Here is a 17304-nt window from a genome sequence, read left to right on the forward strand (position 1 = left end):
TACCAGGTTCCAGGCCAAGCAAAACGAGCAGCCATAACCGCTGAAAGAGTTAGTAGCATGGTTACACAGGCCATCAGCACGATGCAAAGCGAGGTGGTAGCCCAGCTCACGGACAAAATGGCTCAAATCATTCAGTCCAGCATAGCAGCACATTTCCAAGAGACTGGCAATAGCATTCCTCAAGGGAATAGACGTGGGGAAGCGGATAACCCGTCCAACAAAATAGGGACAGAGAAGTGGAGGAAACATTCCGACAGGGACTGAATAGTCAGTATTCGGCACAGTTTCCGAGCTACGACCGTCCAAGCAGTGCAGTCTCAGATCTGAGTCAGCGACCGGACAAAGTCGCCCATATCCTCAATAGTTGGAAATTACGTTTCAATGGGACCCAAGAAGGATCGGGCATTGATAATTTTCTCTATAGGGTAGAGGCTTTGACGCATCAGACTCTCGAGGGAAATTTTCCAGTTCTGTGCAGTAACGCCAGTCTGCTTTTTGACGGAAAGGCCAGAGATTTTTATTGGCGTTACCACAAGACTTCCGGATCGATGAGATGGGACCGGTTATGCCAAGCCCTAAGAAAGCAGTTTAGGGATTCTCGAACCGATGTGGATATCAGAGAAACGATAAGGGACAGGAAGCAAAAAGAAAAAGAAAATTTCGATTCCTTCCACGACGCCCTGGTACAGCTGATGGATGATTTGAAACTCCCATGTCAGAGAAAGCGATTGTGGAAACTTTACGGCGCAATTTGCGACCTGAAATTAGACATGAGCTCCTGAATGCCCAAATCGACTCCGTAGAACGTTTGAGAGAAGTCTGTCGTAGAAGGGAGGGTTTTCTCGACGACATTGGGCGGAGTCATGGGTACCAGAAATTGATTCCTTTCCGGAAACAGGTTGCGGAATTGGTAGAGGAAGCCCAATTAGAGGAGGCCTCCGAATTCTCGGATGTAGAAGAAGAGGACGAGGTGGCAGCCATGGCACTGATTTGCTGGAACTGCCGAAAGGAGGGGCATCGCTACCACGATTGCGATAGCAAAAGGAAAAATTTTTGCTTTGGGTGCGGAGCACCTAATAAATATAAGCCGTCGTGTAGCAAATGCCAAAAAAACGGCAAAGTGAACACCCAGCCTCGCCAGCCGGTCAGTGTTCAGCGCAAGCAGTCGAGTGCAGAGGTGAAATCCCAGTAGGGATACTTAAAACTACCGCCCAGCTTCCGTCTGAGAAATCAGAATCCGACATACACCAAGCTTTAGTCTGGCCACAACTAGTCCATGCCAGATCCCATTCGCTTTTCACCAACGACCAACCCAGTAATAAGTCCCTCACAAGGAGTGCAAGAAGGATGAGAGCGTTCCGGCAGGCGGCGAAAGCGATAAATTGCATTCGTTACAAGCAGAAGGACAAGCGTCCATATGCGGAAGTTCGCCTGTTGGATCAAACGGTCCTTGGTCTATTGGACACCGGAGCAGCTATGAGTGTTATTGGCGGAAAGTTAGCAGAACGCGTAATCCAAAGCCGAATTCCTTTTAAGAGAGGAGTTGTAAATGCTTCCACTGCGGATGGACGGAGGCAAGAGGTAGTGGGACGACTACGGACACCGGTGCAGTATAAGGGTGCAGTGAAGGACCTTGAGCTGCACATTATTCCAACGCTCAGCCAGGACTTGTATTTAGGGATCGATTTTTGGTCAAGTTTCGATTTATTACCACCCAGCATGTCGCTGGCAGAGATAGTTCATGAACCGCAGAACCTCAGCCGAGCGGAAATGGACCAGTTGCAAGCGACCATCAATTTATTTCCTTCGTTTTCCGTTTCCGGTCTAGGAAAGACGGCTCTGCTTTCGCATTCAATTGATGTAGGTGATGCAAAAGCCGTGAAGCAGAGACACTTCCCTGTATCTCCTGCGGTAGAGAAATTGTTATATGCGGAGATAGATCGGATGCTCAGCTTAGGGGTGATAGAGGAATCCGATAGTGCGTGGTCATCACCAGTAGTATTGGTGCAGAAGCCAGGAAAGGTGAGGCTATGTTTAGATAGTAGGAAAGTTAACGCGGTGACCAAAAAAGACGCGTATCCGTTACCACAAATTGATGGGATTCTAGGACGTCTTCCTAAGGCGTTGTTTATTTCGAGCCTGGATCTTAAGGATGCCTATTGGCAAGTTCCCTTAGAGCCGAGCTCACGCGATAAAACAGCGTTCACGGTTGCGGGGAAACCTCTCTACCAGTATAAGGTAATGCCTTTTGGTCTCACTAATGCTTCGCAGACCATGACAAGGCTGATGGACAAGGTAATTCCGGCCAGTTTAAGATCCCTCCGTCCAAGTGCCGAATATTTTGTCTCTCTCTTTTTCGCCCCAAATCAGCCATTTCCACTGCCAGCTCCGACAGCGCCGCCGACGGCGAAGCCAGCGCCGACAGCGCAGCCACCGGCACCGTGGCAAACGCAGCGATACTGAGACGCCAATCCACCGACTCCGCCACCTGGTTGGAGGCACTTCCTCCAATTCCTGGACCGGCTCCAGCCACCATTACCGGGTATGTGAGGACCACAAATGCCGACACCACCATCACGGCCACTCCGGCGACAAGCCCCATCCCCGACCTGCCCTGCCCCAACAGCTGGGCGGCCATTCCCAATCTCACCAGCCAGAAGCAGTTCCAGATCGGCGACTGGGTGGAGGCGGCCCATACCCAGGAACGCCAGCAGCAGCAGCAGCAGCAGCAGCAGACCATCAGCAGCAGCAGCAGACCATCAGCAGCAGCAGCGGTAGTCGCCGGCTTGAGGCATTGGCGGCGTCGGCAGCGGCAGTGGCGCAAAGAGAGAGCGGATAACGACCTCGTACCAGCGACAGTACGAGAGGGCACTCGAGCAGCCTCTGCACGAACAGCAGCCAACAAAAGATTCGTGTTCGAGTGACCGTTCGGGAGCGAGTTCGAACTCGAAGCACAGCCATGGCACAAACCCCGCTCGATCGGCCACAGCAGCGGTTCCAAATGCAATGCACACAGCCAATACCACAACCACAACCACAAATACAATGATGACATACATCAGCACACAAACAGCGACATCAAACACAAAAACGACAACTGCGATTACGTCGGCAGCCAGACGATGCCTGTTAACAGCAATGTTAACAGGCGGACCCCCCCCCACCACCGCCGCCAGAGGAACATCAGCAGCAGCAAACACAGCCAATACCGATGATATCCCATCCACCTCTGCTGCAGCGGCCCGTTCGCCACTGAAGAGCGTCCGCGCCAAGGTGGATGATGATGACAGTGATGTTATGGTTGTTGAGTTTGATGACGATGACGACGACAATTTGGATGCCAATCATGCATCGGCCAAACGACGACTCCGGGAAAGTAACCAACAGGCAAGCAAATCCCATATCCCCAAATTCAAAACCATCCCCATCACCAACAATCAAACCAGCAACAACATCAGCGGACAATTACACAAAATACACCTGCCTCCGCCCCTGCCGGCGGCGGCGTTGGGCTGCTCCAGCTGCCCTTCCTGAGTATGCCCAATGCCAGACAAATTCGGATGCTGCAGCGACAGCACCAACCAACGACAATTATTCCCCCCCCCATCATTCTGCCAGCTGTCACCGACATTATGCCCATTCTGGACAAGCTGCAGAATGACCCGAGGGTGGGCAACAGTAGCTATCACACCAAGCTCATCAGCCGCAATGGTGTCCGTATCCAGGCCCGCGACATGGCTACCAGGGATGCCATCATGGCAATCCTGGGCGATGGCGGCGGCAACGAGGCGATGACTGGCCACTACACACACCAGCACAAGAGTGACCGTGGGCTACGGATCGTCGTGCGAGATCTCCACCACTCCACAAGCACCCAACTAATAACAAATCAGATGGCCGAACTGGGCTATTCAGTTAAATTTATTAGAGCCATTAAAGTGAGATCCGATGGACAGCCACTTGACCAGTTCGAGTTGGAGATAGCCCCCAAGCCGGATGAAAGCCACCACGATGTCCTCCAATTAACCCAGCTGGGCAACCAGTTGGTGATCGTTGAGAGGCAGGCCAAGCCGGTGGACCCAGCCCAGTGCCACAGATGTCAGGCTTTTGGGCACACCCGCACCTACTGCAGGCGTTCATTCGTCTGTATGAAGTGTGCGGGTGCCCACGCGTCCACGGCATGTGCCAAGCCAAGGGCAGACGCTCCTAAATGCGCCAATTGCCCACATCAGCGCCTACAAGGGATGTCCGGCATTCAAGGCAGCAAGGGGCCGCCTTCTGTCGCACCGAGTGGCCATGCAGGAGTTGCGTCGCAAGCGCAACTCGCTTCTGCAGCCATTGCCAGAGCAGCAGCCACCAGCAAAAACAACACAAGCACATCCAGGGCGCCGACAGCAGCAGCAACAGCCAGCTCAAACGCCAGCCAATCCCTGGCGCGGACAGCAGCAGCAGGCAGCATGGACGCCACTCAATGTCTCCTCTCCTGGGCGACGAAGAGGACAACAACAACATCAGCAGAAGCAGAAGCAGCAGCAGCCAATACAGACAAAAAAACAGACGCCTGCTGCCTCTGGCCCACGCACTGGGCGACGACGTCCAGAGCAGCCATTGAGCCGTTCCCAGGCACCACAACAGCAGCAGCTACAGCAGCTGCAACAGCAGCTGCAACAGCAGCCGCAGCGCGAACAACAACAACAGCGACAGCAGCAGCAGCAGCTTGCCAATGCACGCTCCCGGCAGAAGATGCAGCCGAAACGCCAATCTTTCGAGGGATCCTGCAGCCAGGCACTGTTGGAGAATACGCAGAGGATGACGCGATTGGAAAAGAGGCTGGAAGTGATGATGTCACTACTCACCTCGCTCATCCAATCCCAGGCAGTGACGGCAACTCCAGCAGTTCCAGAAACATCGGAAAATCCACCAACAATGGCAGCAGCAACAGTGGTTGCTCCAGCTCCAGCAGCCAGGCGGTCAAAGAAACCACCACGATCACAGCCACCACAAAAAACGTTAGGGCCAACCACAAAAAACGTTAGGGCCAACGCCAGCCGCCATTCCAGAGACGGATCCTGAAATGGATGAAGAAAATGATGACGATGAGATGTGGACAGATGACGACTCCATGGATGACAGTAAGGCCTACACCCGCAACATGAGGTACCAGCTTGACAACCAGATATCCTGGAACGCTGTGTACTAATTGGACACATCTCTGCCACTGCATTGGATTAAATGACAAATGCATATCACTCGCATGCCACAACAAAAATGAACAACGGACGCTGCCGCCCTCAAAGCCATTAAATAAAACATAAACGAATAAAAATGCTGCCATACACACTTGCAAAATCATACGGCCGGACAAATTCAAATCGAATGCAGTGCGTTGGTGATTGCTAGAATAGCCAAAAACAGACACACACACACAAACACCCATTACACTTGGGCGGCCGGACCTGTGCCGTTCGAGTTATGTGTGTCGTGTCCGCCATCGTCCTTAGTTGGTGCCCGGATCCAGTGCCATGGCATTCAGAGTGCCCTATGGTCCTGGAAAAGGAAAAAATCCATCAGCCACACATACGATTAAAAAGGGCTCTCAAAATACTTACCGCCAGCCATTCAGACACACACACACAAATATCCATTATACTTGGGCGGCCGGACCTGTGCCGTTCGAGTAGGTGTGTCGTTGACCGCCATTGCCCACAGCTGGTGGCCGGACCAGTGCCACTCGCTCTACATTAGGGCCACAATTGCCGACGCACACACACACTCACATCCAATTCACTTTGGTGGCCGGACCCGTGTCGCCACAGTAATATGTGTGCCGTCTACTCCTGGATCCCAGCTGGTGGCCGGACCAGTGCCACTGGTTCTCCAAGAGGGCAGCCACAGCCACAACGACGACGAGGTGCTAATTGCACCTACTTCTGACGACTTCGGATGACGACAATTTCGACGACCAGGGGGGACGACGGGGTCGGCCGGTATGCAACGCAATGTCTTTACAAGCATTGTGTTTTGCTATGCCGGCCGATGCTCCGCTGTTTCTTGTCTTCCCTGTAATTATAGAAAAAGATATAGACATTATTTTAAATTGTTATGTTTATTGTAATATTGTAAACGTAAATCAATTGTACCTGTTTTGTCTCGTCTTTGTTCCAGTGTAGTATCTCTTTTATTACCTGTTTTTCCGTCGTCTTCACTCCAGTCTACTACTTATCTGTATTGTTATTTCTGCAAGTGCTTGTCTCTTTTTATTTAGTGTATTTCCTCTTATTTTCCACGCAAAGCACCTGCATTGTTTACCTTTTCTCTTTATCTATTCCTCAATTGACTACGTGTTGCAACACTGCACTTTCTGAATTTTCGATCTCATTTCTTTAACCCCTTCTTCACACCCCATTGTTATTTTCGTAATTAGTGCGGTTCTCCGACACCCCACTACAAAATTATTACAATCTGTGATAAATCTTCGGCGGCAACGGTGCTGACAATTGATTATCGGTTTCAAATCGACTTTCAAATCAGCACCAGTTGCCGCCACACCACCACTACGGCCTAAATTGAGCCAAAAATGCTAGTCTTCGCATTACACAACTACGCCCCCTATAAACTGCCCGCCCACATTTACATGCTACATTCCTAGTCGTTTGTCCTCAGCAGGCGGCAAGGGTAGTAGAGGGGACTGAAGACCCTATACCGCATTACAGCCAACAAAACATCAAGTTGACGAACTCACAGGGGATTGCAAATCAAATTTTAAGTTAGGGAGAATTACAAGGAAGAGACAGCATACTTTTGTGCGTGGCCCCACTTCACTTTCTTGACTCACACCACACACACACACACACACTTGACACCAAATGGAAAGTCGTGTCGTGAACGTTGTGGAGTCGAGACGTGTCTGAGGTTTAGTCCCTCCGTCAAAGTGCCGAATATTTTGTCTCTCTCTTTTTCCCTTTGGAAAATTTGGAAATTTGGAAGCCTCATCAGCAGCACTACCGTCAATTCCAACAGAAGTCCAGAGGCCAGCCACTGCAACAAAGGAAAAAGACGTCAATACGACCATCACAATGACGTCACGCCACTCCAAACCAGAAGCTGCCATTTACAACGACGACGAAGATGCTGGCGCCTGTTGCCGCTCCACTGGGTCGTGCCCGTCTCTCATGCCAATTATGTGAGGGCGGGATGGCCCAGTGTTGAGCCGCCGGACGCCAGCAAATCCTGCAAAAGAAGAAGAAACAGGAGGGAGAAGCAGACAGCCAATACACAAAATACTCACCTGCTGTTTTACTCCAACACCAACCAGACAAGGGTCGCCACAAATAACATCCAAACGCCGACAGTACCTGCAAATAAACATAAATTAAAATCAAAGCCAAAACAAACACCTCCTCATCTGGGTGGCCGGACCAGCAGCCACTCAAAACGCCATTACAGTCCGACGACGAACGTGGCCGAGGAGGCCAGGCCAATCCAACTGACAACGCATCCTGGGTGGCCGGACCAGCAGCCACTCGGATGCGGCCAACAACAACAAAATCGACAACGCATCCTGGTGGCCGGACCAGTTCGCCACTTGGATGCGGCCAATATCATGATTCGTTGGCATCACACACCGATGTCAATGCCACTCCATTCCACGATCGCATCTCGGGTGGCCGGACCAGTGCCACTCGATTGGAGGCGCCATCTCCACCTGACAGATGCAACGTGGGCGGCCGGACCAGAGCCGCTCGTCAATGAACACCTTTGCCCACGATGCACGCCAATACACACATCCAGCCAGCCAATAAACAGCACACAGGGGGACAACAGAGCCGGCCGGTATACAGCGTAATGTTCGCATTGCGTTTGTTATGCCCGCCGGTGCTCCGTTGTTGTTTGTCCTCCTGTTAGAAATAAAATAAATATAATTAATATGTTTATATGTTGTAAATGTATGTCAATTATCGTTTATTTTACCTTGTCTGCATCAATGTATTTGTTGTAGATGTCAATCCTGTTGTTTCTGTAGTTTTTGCATGTCCGTAGATAGTTTGTCCATAGTTTTAGTTGCTAGCCTGTGATATTAGGAATAAATTTTTGTAAATTAATGTAGTTTTTCTGTAGTTAATTGTATATTTTTCGTAGTTTCTAATTAGTTTTATTACCTACTTACTCTTCTTCCCAACCTATCTGCCATTCCCATAATTCCCCTTGACACGTGGTATTACCAAAAATACCACGCAAATACCAGACTCTGACCGATAGCACACCAAAAAGCCAATTCAAATTTAAAATGCATTTCTCAATGCCAGTGTGCTATCGGTCGCAAATTCGGCAATTACGCCCAGCCATTTCCCTACCCACTTCAAAGCAACAAAAGACCAAATGCGGTTGAGCAGGAACAAAATGAACACTGCCAATCTACGCCACTCTGCCAAATGCCCCAACAAAGCCATCGACTCTTCGGAGCGTCACGCGCCCGGATCGTAACATCCGGAAGTTGAAAGTATCCGGGTGGTTATACGGGAGCAGGCAAATTTCCCCCTTCCCTTTCCATCCCATCCCCCAACAACAGAGCAGCAAATACACAGAGCCAAAGAACATAAGACACTAGCCATTAAGCAACGACAACACAGACAGCCACTATAACAAACGGCCATTCCAATTCTCCATTGCCTACTTATCGGTGCTGCTGCCCTCGGACTACTTTCATCTCACTCAGTATTGGGGTGAGTGAAAGTGGAACCGGGGGTGAGAGCACCGGTAAATGACGATCGGCGACCGAGTCTCCCGAGTGGGGGGAGAGTGTGAGAGTTGGTGGACATGTGAGAGTACCACCATGAACCTCGTCCGCCACTCTCATCTCGTCCACCCGCTCGAGAGGTCGCGATCGTCGGACGTGCTATAACCGTTTCGTGCCGTTTCGTGTCGCATTTTCGTTGTTCTTTGCCGTGTCGCCATTGACGTTTTTCTGTGTTGCCCTGTTCTTTTGTGGTGTCTGTTGTGTGCCGTGCCGTGCCGTGCCGCCCTTCCTCCACCACACCCATTACTATCCTTGACAAACTTTTGTTCCCGTGCACATCACAAACCAAAAAAGAGAATACTAGTGAGGAGGGCAGTTAGGGCCACAAGATACACAAGAAACGACAGGAGGTTTACGAGAAAGCTAGCGACTAACTCACTCGTGGATCACTCAAACTCCGAAGTGGCCAGACTGCTGACCAACCCCCATGTCCCTAATAGATTGAAATCTAGCCGCCACAGATATGACAATCAACTCCGGAAGTTTATCCTCCCGCGTAGTAATGGACAACGTCAGGAACAACCAAATCCAGATCTGGATCCGACTCGATACTATTACGAAGCTGAGCGCAAAGTTATAGTAGAGAAGTATGTACCCATCCTGAGGAAAGGACTTCCTACTCTGCTGAGGTTAGAAAATGAAGAACAGGAAAGACTGGAAAAGGCTAAAACCCGTACAGATTCTGCGAACTACAAATAAACGTGTACAGAAAAATGTATGCTAAGGGGAAATACACTAGGGAAACAATACTTAAAAGAATCAGGGGCCAACCATTGGGTATACAAAGAATTATAGTGCCAGACCACAGAGGGGATGAAGAGGAAGGCGTCTTCCAGCCGAATGGTTAAGACTTGGTCCAATGGCACAGCAAAAATGGACACATTATCACCAAATCCAGAAAATATAAGCCTACAAATAAAACTTATTAAAAGCAGCCAAAACATAACTTAAACCGCTTACCAAATCACCTCCAAGCAAACCAATCAAAACCTGCAAATAAAATACAATCAAAATTAGCCAAAACAGAAATAAACTCGCTCACCAAATTCAACGCACACCTCCAAATAAACCAATTGAACCTGCAAATAAAATACAATTAAAATCAGTCAAAACACAAATTAATTTACTTACCACGCTAGCTTCCAAACAAACCAATCAAAACCTGCAAATGGAATACAATCAAAATCAGCCAAAACAGAAATAGACTCGCTTACCAAACACAACGCAAACCTCCAAATAAACCAATTGAACCTGCAAATAAAATACAATTAAAATCAGTCAAAACACAAATTAATTTACTTACCACGCTAGCTTCCAAACAAACCAACCAAAACCTGCAAATGGAATACAATCAAAATCAGCCAAAACAGAAATAGACTCGCTTACCAAACACAACGCAAACCTCCAAATAAACCAATTGAACCTGCAAATAGAATACATTCAATAATCAGTCAAAACACAAATTAATTCACTTACTACGCTACCTTCCAAACAAACCAATCAAAACCTGCAAATAAAATACAATCAAAAACAGCCAAAACAGAAATAAACTGACTTACCAAATTCAACACAAACCTCTAAATAAATTAATTAAGCCTTCAAATAAAATGCAGCTAAAATTAACCAAAGGAAAAGCACATATACAGCCAGGCTCCGTTTTTCACTTTCACAAAAGTTTTCCGATTTACTTTTGAAATCACATAAATTGGGGCTCTCTTTTTCCCATTCCGCAAGATTTCTTCGTTTTCAAAACGAAAACATTTTCGTTGACGAAATGAAAAGTAAACGGCTTTTTATACAACAAAACGAACCTTAATTGCAAAAGGAAAAAAATAGATGACTTATTGATGCATTAACATAAACTTGATACCTATATCAGGGTAATTTAACTTGTGCTTTCTTTATAAATAATTTTATTTTAAACCAACCTCAAATTTGGTTCGGACAAAATTGGCCACAGCAACAACAAATTTCGTTTTGGTGTAAGCAGCTGACGCATTCCGATTTGGTTATCGGAACGTTGGCAAGTAATAAATTTTTGCGTATAACAGCACAAATGTGCATGTAACAGCTCAGACTGTGCTTGTAACATGCGCTTAACAGAACATCTGGGTGAGCACAGCTGTTTCCCGCCCAATTTAGTTCGGACTTCAAAATGTACATAAGTGCAGCAAATTAATTTTTTATTTCAAAATTACCGCTTTGTTCTTTATATCCAGGGGAAAGCATAAATCAAGATGAAATCCTGGTGGGTTTTATGAAAGACAACCCGGACAGAGCTTTGCGGCGCTCTCAATGCTGTTGGGCTGCCAATCAAGGACGCATTGGGTTGGAAAAAGGTATGTGTTGCACAACAAAAGGTAGCACACTACTATATTCAATTCTACAATTTCAGGTTTGGGCAGATTGGAAAACAAACATCCGCAAGAAGATGGCGAAAAACAAATCAGAAACTCGAGCTACAGGTGGAGGGCCCTTCGCTCAGCAATCGCTTGGGAATTGGAGGAGGAAGTGGCCAAGCTATGTGGCCACTAGCAATATATATGTGGCAATATTCCCTAGCAGGGGAGTGATTCCAAATGATGGAGTCATGGCACGAACCAGGGTGCGTGGCATCAATAGCAATTATCTCCATGTTGTAGTTACACACCACCATGGCATTCATGCTATAAAATCATTTCCTATTATAGAACACGGAGTGGTTTTGTACAGGCTTTAGTATTCTGATGTGAGTTCCATCCACACAGGCACCAATTCGAGGCAATTTAAAGTTCCGATAGAAATATTCATATGATTGTCCATCAACGGAATAAGTTTGTGAAGAATCTTTCCAAATGTACTGCGTCCAATGTTTATATGGTGGTCTTTGGCAACTGCCCACTGGTAGCAGCCAGTGGCGAGATATCACATTACTGAAGCCAATTGCGTAGAGGGAGATAACTTCCTGGTAACACCTTAATGGGGTTGAACTTTCTCCAAAATCATTTTGAAAGTTTTTTTGTCGATCCGAAATGACTTCACAAATCTGAAAGCTTAACCATTAGCAATTTAATTTTCAATACGCATGCTGTTACTCACAGTTCGTCAGACATGTTAAATACACAAGTGTTGCATCTAAGATGTCTAGATCTTCTTAGATCACGTAATTTCTGCAATCGTTTTGCTTCAAAACAAGCAATTGAAAAAATAAAAGGCATTTTAATCACGCTGTATTTTTACAAAGCAGCCAGGTCAGCTGTTTTTGTTTGCCAGAAACGATGAAAAAAGAAACATATCAATAAAAAAAATATGTGAAAACTGGAGCACCTTAAAACGAAAACGAAACGTTTTGGCTGAAAACGTAATCCGCAAAAGTAAATGAAAAACGGAGCCTGCCTGATAGACTTACTTACCAAACTCAACGCAAACCTCCCAATGGACCAATCGAACCTGTAAATAGAAAATAATTAAAATCAGTCAAAACAAAGGTTAAAAATCCAATAAATATAACAACACAAATTACCTAACTGGATTCCTGACGCTTGATCGCCAAACCTACAAAACATAAACCTGAAAATAAAATAATATTAAAATCAGCCAGGAGTTTCATATCATTCACAGAAAGAAGCATATGCGTCGCCGTTCGTCTTAGAGTGGCATCGGCTGGATTCGGCCAGGAAGGGAGGGACGAGACGATGCCGCGCTTGCGTTGCCGATGCTTGGAGGTCTCCCTGTCGTCCAAGCCTCCGTTTCGCACTGGATGAGGGTTCCAGGAGCGGCGTCACAAAATTTTTATGCCTAAGTCAGAAAAAGACATAGCTTAGACTTAGACTTAACTTAACTTTTGTTTACAAGAGCAATAATCGATAACTGTCTAGTATTTTTCTGTCTGTTATTATCAATGTTACCGTAAAATAAAAAAAAAAATACCTAAATGTTAAAAAAATTGTAATGTTTCCATAAATAATGTTATATGTTGCACCTAGTAATAAGAACATTAATAAAGTACGCTTCAGGGTCACACTAAGTGCCCTGAGCAAGTTTACAAATCAAAAAATCACATCCCCAATGTTGGACAGGCAGATGAGCAGCAGCGGGATGCCGACGATGGCATAGAAATCGTTGTCACCTTGCCCCAGTCGGATTTTAAGGTCTTTTAAGGCTTTATTTAGCTGTCACAAAGTTGAAAAGAGTAATCGTGTACATTTCCAAGTGCTGGAAACAAAAGTTTCACACCATATTTTAGGTGGCATCATTTTTACGCGCTAAAAAGTGAATTTTGAGTTTTGTGCTGTAAAATGGACACATCGAACAACGTACGCCTGCAACTTCAGCAGCAGCAGGCACGCAAATCGAATCAAAACATTCAGGTCTATGTGCGCGTTAGGTGAGTGCCCCATCTACGGGTAGTAGATCGCCCAATAAGTACGATTTCCATCCCTGCAGGCCGCTGAATGCACGCGAGCGATGCATACGGTTGTATGCAGAGGTTGTGGATGTGCTCAATCCACGCGAGATCCTCACACGCCACACCCTCGACTCGAAGTTGACGAAGAAGTTTACGTTTGATCGGAGCTTCGGCCTCGAGTCCAAGCAATGCGATGTCTATGCGGTGGTGGTGTCGCCCCTGATCGAAGAGGTGCTAAGCGGCTACAATTGCACGGTGTTCGCGTACGGACAGACGGGTACTGGCAAGACGCACACGATGGTGGGGAATGAGACCGCGGAGTTGAAGTCCTCTTGGGAAGATGTGAGTAGAGGGGAACCAGTTTTCTAATTCCTAGAATCGGACGAGGGAGGCGGTTCAAACGTTAATTGCTGCTCTACCTGTCTTTTGTCTTTGGCCCTTTTGTAGGACTCTGATGTGGGCATCATACCGCGTGCCTTGAGTCACCTTTTCGACGAACTCCGCATGATGGAAGTTGAGTTTACGATGCGCATCTCCTACCTGGAGCTGTACAACGAGGAGCTGTGCGACCTCCTCTCCACCGATGACTCCACAAAGATACGCATCTTCGACGATAGCACAAAGAAGGGTTCGGTGATCATCCAGGGCCTCGAGGTGATCACTGTCCAGAGCAAGGACGATGTCTACAAGCTCCTGGAGAAGGGCAAGGAGCGACGCAAGACCGCGACCACCCTGATGAACGCGCAGTCCTCGCGCAGCCACACCGTCTTCTCCATAGTGGTGCACATTCGTGAGAACGGCATCGATGGCGAGGATATGCTGAAGATCGGAAAACTCAATCTGGTGGATCTGGCGGGCAGCGAGAACGTCTCCAAGGCGGGCAACGAGAAGGGGATACGCGTGCGCGAGACGGTCAAAATCAACCAGAGCCTCCTGACGCTGGGCCGTGTGATTACCGCTCTGGTGGATCGGGCCCCCATGTCCGTACCGCGAATCGAAGCTGACGCGCCTGCTGCAGGAGTCGCTGGGCGGCCGGACAAAGACCTCGATCAATGCCACCATCTCGCCAGGGCACAAGGACATTGACGAGACACTCAGCACGCTGGAGTACGCGCATCGGGCGAAGAATATTCAGAATAAGCCAGAAGTCAATCAGAAGCTAACCAAGAAAACGGTCCTCAAGGAGTACACCGAGGAGATTGACAAACTGAAGCGAGATCTCCTCGCAGCGCGAGACAAGAATGGCATCTATCTGGCGGAGGAGACCTACGGGGAGATGACCATGAAAATGGACTCGCAGAATCGAGAGCTCAACGAGAAGATGTTGCTGCTGAAGGCCCTCAAAGATGAGCTGCAGTCGAAGGAGAAGACCTTCAACGAGGTGAGCCTGAGTCTCGTGGAGAAGACCCAGGAGCTGAAGAAAACGGAGCAGCACCTAACCGACACCAAGGGAGTCTACTACAAGGAGAAGCTGGTGGCCTCGCACATGAAAACGGAGGAGACGCTCACGACGCAGGCGCACAAAATCCTGACCGTGGCAGATTTGGCCACCAATGAAACGGAGCAGCTTCATGGCACCATCGAACGGCGAAGGGACACCGATGAAAAGATACGCAGTGCCTGCGATCAGTTCAAGTATCGCATGCAGGACAATCTGGAGCAGCAATCTCCAAGCAGCATCTGAGCCAGGAATTGGGTGAGCCACGACCAAAAGCTCTCCCTGTGCCAGTTTTAACCTTATTTCTGTTCTGTTCTGTTCAGTACCCGTCTGTCCGTACGCGAACACCGTGCAATTGTAGCCGCTTAGCACCTCTTCGATCAGGGGCGACACCACCACCGCATAGACATCGCATTGCTTGGACTCGGGGCCGAAGCTCCGATCAAACGTAAACTTCTTCGTCAACTTCGAGTCGAGGGTGTGGCGTGTGAGGATCTCGCGTGGATTGAGCACATCCACAACCTCTGCGGAGCGTATGCATCGCTTGCGTGCATTCAGCGGCCTGCAGGGATGGAAATCGTACTTATTGGGCGATCTACTACCCGTAGATGGGGCACTCACCTAACGCGCACATAGACCTGAATGTTTTGATTCGATTTGCGTGCCTGCTGCTGCTGAAGTTGCAGGCGTACGTTGTTCGATGTGTCCATTTTACAGCACAAAACTCAAAATTCACTTTTTAGCGCGTAAAAATGATGCCACCCAAAATATGTTGTGAAACTTTTGTTTCCAGCACTTGGAAATGTACACGTTTACTCTTTTCAACTTTGTGACAGCTAAATAAAGCCTTAAAAGACCTTAAAATCCGACTGGGGCAAGGTGACAACGATTTCTATGCCATCGTCGGCATCCCGCTGATGCTCATCTGCCTGTCCAACATTGGGGATGTGATGGCTACGTCATTCCGGTGAGCCTCTGCGCGCTGACATTTAAACAGCTGCGTGACTCCGCCGCTAATGACTCCACTCCACACCACTTCTCTCTTTCATAGTTTTCTCTACTGGCGCATCTGCTGCTATGTGTGCACGCGGACGGCCAAGCGGCCGAGGAATGCCCGCTCCAGGTAGCGGTCGGTGAGGGGACAGCGGTATGCCCGCTCCCAGCCGCCACCCTCGTTCCGGCGATCCATGAAGATGACACAGCGATCGGGCAATGACTCCGGGTTCGGTCCCTCCATGGGGCATGCCCATTCCGAACCGGAGCTGCGCATCATGGGGCGGGGCGTCGGCGGCGGCTAGGATGATAGGGAGTTTGGCTACCGCAGCAGTGGAGGACGCAATCGCCGCCAGCAGCAGATTGCGGCACAACATATACGGGGTGTAGCGCTTGTAGCAGGGAATGCTGAGTTTTTGTGGCGCCATCTAGTGCTCAGAGTGGCAGGCGAACGACAGGTCAAGGGAAAACCAAAAAGACGGTAACAGGTCAAAACGTCAGGCTATCTCTGTTGAAAATGCATCCAGGGACCTGTTAGACGATTTACCGCCAGAACGTTGGCGTCCCTATCGGCTATTCCTCGTGAAAGTCCATTGAGTCGGTTGCGTATCGGTCCGACGAAAAGGAAAAACCAAGAATTTAGTGAAGAGAAAAACTCTAGGGAATCTAAATATCTAAATCCAAGATTCGACTGCGAAATTCTTGGTTGAAGGCGAGTGGGCTATTCAGTCGTCAGAAGCCGTATAGCGCTGAGTCCGGTTGGGGTAAGTGCTGCGGGAAGAGAAGAGAAGGGCTAAAGGAGAATAAAGAGTTGTCCCATTTGTAGTCTTGGCGCTTAGTAAATCGAGTTAATCAGTGCGGATTCGATCGTCCAAGGAAGCCAGCCAGCAAACAACAGCAGCCGCAAGCCTAACAAAGTGGCGTTTAAACCTTTGGGATTGTCTGGAAAGCGCTCAGCCATCGGAGAAGCGAGCGTGGAAGCAGAGGGAGAAGACATTTGGGGAGCGCTCGGTCCCCCCAAGCGGCTAGCTTCCCGAGGCGTTGGCGTCGGCACTTTAGTAGTCAAGCGCGACGCGGCAGATAAGGAGGGCCCGTCCCTTGGTCGCGAGCAGATCGGCGGAGAGAAAGTGTCGATCTAGCACCGTCGGAGATTGGCCGTTTGGCCTTTTCTTTGCTTTCGCGTACCTTTCACCTGCAGAATTTGTGCTGTGTCCTTTCGCCCAGGAGGTGGAAAGGAAACATAGATAACAGTCGGGAGAAAGAGAATATAAAACGAGGGGGAACGTTGTGAGTTGCTGCGGACACCGCAACTCTACAGTTATACCCGATACTAAGTCAGTATGGCTCTCCTCCGGCAGACGCCGCTAATATTAAACGACACGACAAGGAGTGCGTGCGAGAGAGACAGAAAATCAGTCTGAGCGTGACGTCGGGCGCTGCGTAGCCACTGCAAATTGACTTGTTGCTATTGGCTATAAAAATTATCTGATCTGATCCAGATTCAACAATCTGATAGATATGGTCATTATCTATGATTCTGCGTTTTTAGTTTTCTCGAATGTGCAATATTGTGGATGCAACAGATTTTCGTCCTTTGTGTGGGCGGAAGGGGGTGGGGCGAAATTTTGAGATACACGTTTTATAGTAAGATCTAACAGAAGTGCGGATACCAAATTTGGTTACTCTAGC

The 17304-nt window shown here is 48.4% G+C and overlaps 1 protein-coding gene and 1 pseudogene across 3 annotated transcripts; both read left to right on the forward strand.

The window, feature by feature from the left end:
• Positions 1-10662: 10662 nt before the first annotated feature.
• Positions 10663-12045, forward strand: LOC117194665. Of its 3 annotated transcripts, none has more exons than XR_004474866.1 (3): positions 10663-10677; positions 11017-11136; positions 11193-11299. XR_004474866.1 is itself a non-coding variant. In XM_033399175.1 (3 exons), the coding sequence occupies exons 1-3, from the start codon at positions 10888-10890 to the stop codon at positions 11330-11332; spliced, it is 327 nt and encodes a 108-aa protein (XP_033255066.1). In that variant the 5' UTR covers positions 10732-10887; the 3' UTR covers positions 11333-12045. The 3 variants fall into 3 exon arrangements, 2 of the variants coding, with proteins under 2 accessions (XP_033255066.1, XP_033255067.1); XM_033399175.1 differs by lacking the exon at positions 10663-10677 and adding an exon at positions 10732-10954 and having other exon boundaries at positions 11193-12045; XM_033399176.1 differs by lacking the exon at positions 10663-10677 and adding an exon at positions 10734-10909 and having other exon boundaries at positions 11193-12045.
• Positions 12046-12857: 812 nt separating this feature from the next.
• On the forward strand, positions 12858-15471 carry LOC117194664 (annotated as a pseudogene).
• Positions 15472-17304: the final 1833 nt, after the last annotated feature.

The sequence above is a fragment of the Drosophila miranda genome (genome assembly GCF_003369915.1).
Source record: "Drosophila miranda strain MSH22 chromosome Y unlocalized genomic scaffold, D.miranda_PacBio2.1 Contig_Y3_pilon, whole genome shotgun sequence".
In the NCBI taxonomy this organism is placed as follows: domain Eukaryota; kingdom Metazoa; phylum Arthropoda; class Insecta; order Diptera; family Drosophilidae; genus Drosophila; species Drosophila miranda.